The following is a 3,083-nucleotide window of genomic DNA, read 5'->3' on the forward strand; positions in this document are numbered from 1 at the left end:
TAGTTCAATAAAAGCTAAACAGGAAAAAGGTGCCATTCTCCCTCCTCCCAAGAGATCTCATACAGATCTTATGGTTAAGGCTTCAGGATCCCGAAATGAAAGACTTCTGAGGCTATAGATTTTAGCGTAGAGAACCGTAGCATTGAGGAGGCTCTTGGGACGTATTCTTCATTTTACCAAGCTATAAGAATTCTTCATAGGCATTATTCATATTAATCTATCATACCTTTCAATTTTCATGCTGATGTTTATGCTTGTTCCAGGTCTTCGCTCATGTTTCTCATGTTACTAGCGACCTCAAGGTTCGTATTGATAAATCCTAGTTTGTTCTTAAAGAGAAAGAGAAGAGATGAAGGGTCACTAATGACGATCTTCTTCAAAGGCTGGAGTTATTGAGTAAACTATAAAGTCGAAAAGGAAGAAGAGCATATTGCGGATCGTAAGGAGGTGATTGTTATTGCCAAGACAAGTGTTGCGAAAGCTATTCTGCAGGCTAAGATCAAACTGGCTGAGGATCTGGAAAACGCGAGTTCATGGGATGTGGAGGGATGGCATGATACGTTGACCAAGCTGATCGATAAGCATGTTGTCGCCAATCAGGACCCTGTGTTGATGTTGACTGAAGAAGGGGAGAGGAAGGACACGACCGATGATGACCAGACTATGGTCTAGGCCTGCAAAAATTGGTTTAAGTAGTTTTTGTTTTTGTTAGTGATGTAATACAATTAAAATTTTGGTTGGGTTGATATGCAACCCTTTCTTCTTTTGAATGATGTGGTAACATTTTCCTTTTACATTTCTCTTATGGTTTTTTGCATGGCTGATTGTCTTCAAGTTTCTCTTTAAGCTTCATGAGTCTTTGAACATTAGATTTTACTGAGGATAAATTCCAACTTAGTCGAGAACGTCGGTTCACCGTTAAGAATGAGGTTCCTTACTAACGAAGGTCGACGAGGATCCTTGAAGAAAAGGATCCTTACTGTCAATGATCCTAAAAAACAAGGATCTTAGAGCTCATAAGGGAAATTTTTCCTTAAGATAACCTATATGGATTATAGAATTTTAAAAAATATATAACATGTTAATGTTATATTCTGGGGAGGATCCCAACTTGTGATATAACTCATTGGATAGATAACATGAAAATGTTTCAACTCGACTGTATTCTCTTGGGAAAATTCCCAACGTGTGATAACATGAAGATGTTATAGACTTTATGTAATTCCTGGTGCGAAATCCCAATTTTTGATTACATGAAAATGTTATAAGCCTTAAGTAGTTCTAGGGTAGGATCCCGATTTATGGATAACATGAAAATGTTATAAACCATAAGGAACTCAACTTGTGTTCAAATATAAGAGGGTTGCCAAGCCACTGAATAGTGAAATGATCCCCTTACCCATATCCCATAGTTAGATATCATGAGTCCAAGCGAGCTGTATGAACCTGATGCGTGTATGGGGACTATTTTCGGATGGAAGGGAGATAGAGAGAGGTAGAACACAAGATTGTGAGGGTAGAGAAAAGGATAGGGTTAGTCCTTACCTTTAGACCTATTGAAGCAAGAACTAGGTTCACTGCCAAGACCTATTGACACACAACCAAAAGCACATTAAGAACAAAAGCACAATAAGAGACCTATCTTATATGAATAAGAGAGCAAAGTGCAACAAGCTTCAAAGTCATGTTTTATTCATGGAAAATCGTCCCTATACACGCATCAGAAACTTAGTTCATGTAAAAGAGGTAATTAGCTCATTAAACCTCATAGGGGATTAAGTACCCTTAAGCGTAGGAGAGATAATCAGTCTCTAGCTTGTGTACATAATAGTTTAGAGATTATATTCTTAAATATAATGGAGTTTACCAAGTATTGAAATATTAATGTGTCAAGATCCTTGTGTTTCAAGGTGTTTAAACTTGAGGATCCACATGTTCCAGGATCTTTGATTGTGAGGATCCTGATATTTCAGGATCTTCACTCTTAAGGATCCTTAACCGTACATTGTTCTACATAGAAAACGTTAGCTAGGGGTGGGATTTAGTCTAGCTAATGCCCCTCCGAAGCTTAATTTAGTAATGTATTCAAGGAGAAAAGCAGTGATAATAAATATTTTAATGTAAAGAACATGTGTACCTTGGATTCATTGTGGATCAGTTGATCCTACTTACATGTAGTTTGCTTCAAGGTGTATAGCATTCCAGGATCTTGGCATATCGTCTCCTTCAAGTGTTGCTAGCTAATATGCTCCTTTTCCTGCACTAGGATCCTTCGTGTTTTGGAGTGTTTTCCTTAATACCAAGTCTCCTACTTGAAACCTTCTAACCCTTATATTCCTATTTTAAGCCTTGGTGATTCTTTGTTGATGAGAAGAAGTGCATATTTTGGCAAGATCCCTAAGCTCGTCAATAGTGTCAAGATCTTGTGCTAAGATCCTGTCGTTATTCTCTTGGTCTTGCAGCAAGTATCTTGCCATTGGGATCACTACTTCAGTAGGGATTACTGCTTCTGTCCCAAACACCAAAGAATAGGGGGTCTGACATGTGGCTACTTTGGAAGTGGTTCTATCTGCCCACAAAATGAAAGGAAGTTCTTCTGCCCATCTTCCCTTCTGTTTATCCAACCTTTTATTCAAATTATTAACTATGATTTTGTTGCTGCACTCCGTTGGACCATTAGCTTGGGGATGAACAGGAGTGGATATTATCATTTTGATCCCCCAGCTTGTGCAAAATTCTCTTGTCCTTTTGCTATCCATTGTCGCATATGATTTCAGTCGAGATCCCGAACCTAGTCAAGATATTATGTTTAATAAATGATACTACCTCTTTGTCTCTTACCTCAACGAAAGCTTCGACTTCGATCCATTTGGAGAAGTAATCAATCATCACCAGCAAGAAGACTTTTCCTCCTGGGGCCACTGGTAATTTTCCTACTCTATATCCCCCATTTCATGAATGACCATGGGCAGATAATACGATGTAGAGGTTCTGCCGGTTGATGTAGGATGTTGTTGTGTATTTGGCAAGCATCACACTTTTGAGCATGTAGAAAGGAGTCTTTCTTCATGGTTGGATAGTAG

General features: G+C 38.5%; 1 protein-coding gene across 1 annotated transcript; it reads right to left on the reverse strand.

Annotated features, from left to right (window-relative positions):
* Positions 1 to 2,342: 2,342 nt before the first annotated feature.
* Positions 2,343 to 2,759, reverse strand: LOC145075905 (uncharacterized). The gene has a single exon (XM_079021980.1). It carries the CDS (start codon positions 2,757 to 2,759, stop codon positions 2,343 to 2,345), a length of 417 nt encoding a protein of 138 aa, XP_078878106.1.
* Positions 2,760 to 3,083: the final 324 nt, after the last annotated feature.

Source organism: Lactuca serriola, chromosome 9, assembly GCF_051521515.1.
Source record: "Lactuca serriola cultivar US96UC23 chromosome 9, Lser_US96UC23_V15, whole genome shotgun sequence".
In the NCBI taxonomy this organism is placed as follows: Eukaryota; Viridiplantae; Streptophyta; class Magnoliopsida; order Asterales; family Asteraceae; genus Lactuca; species Lactuca serriola.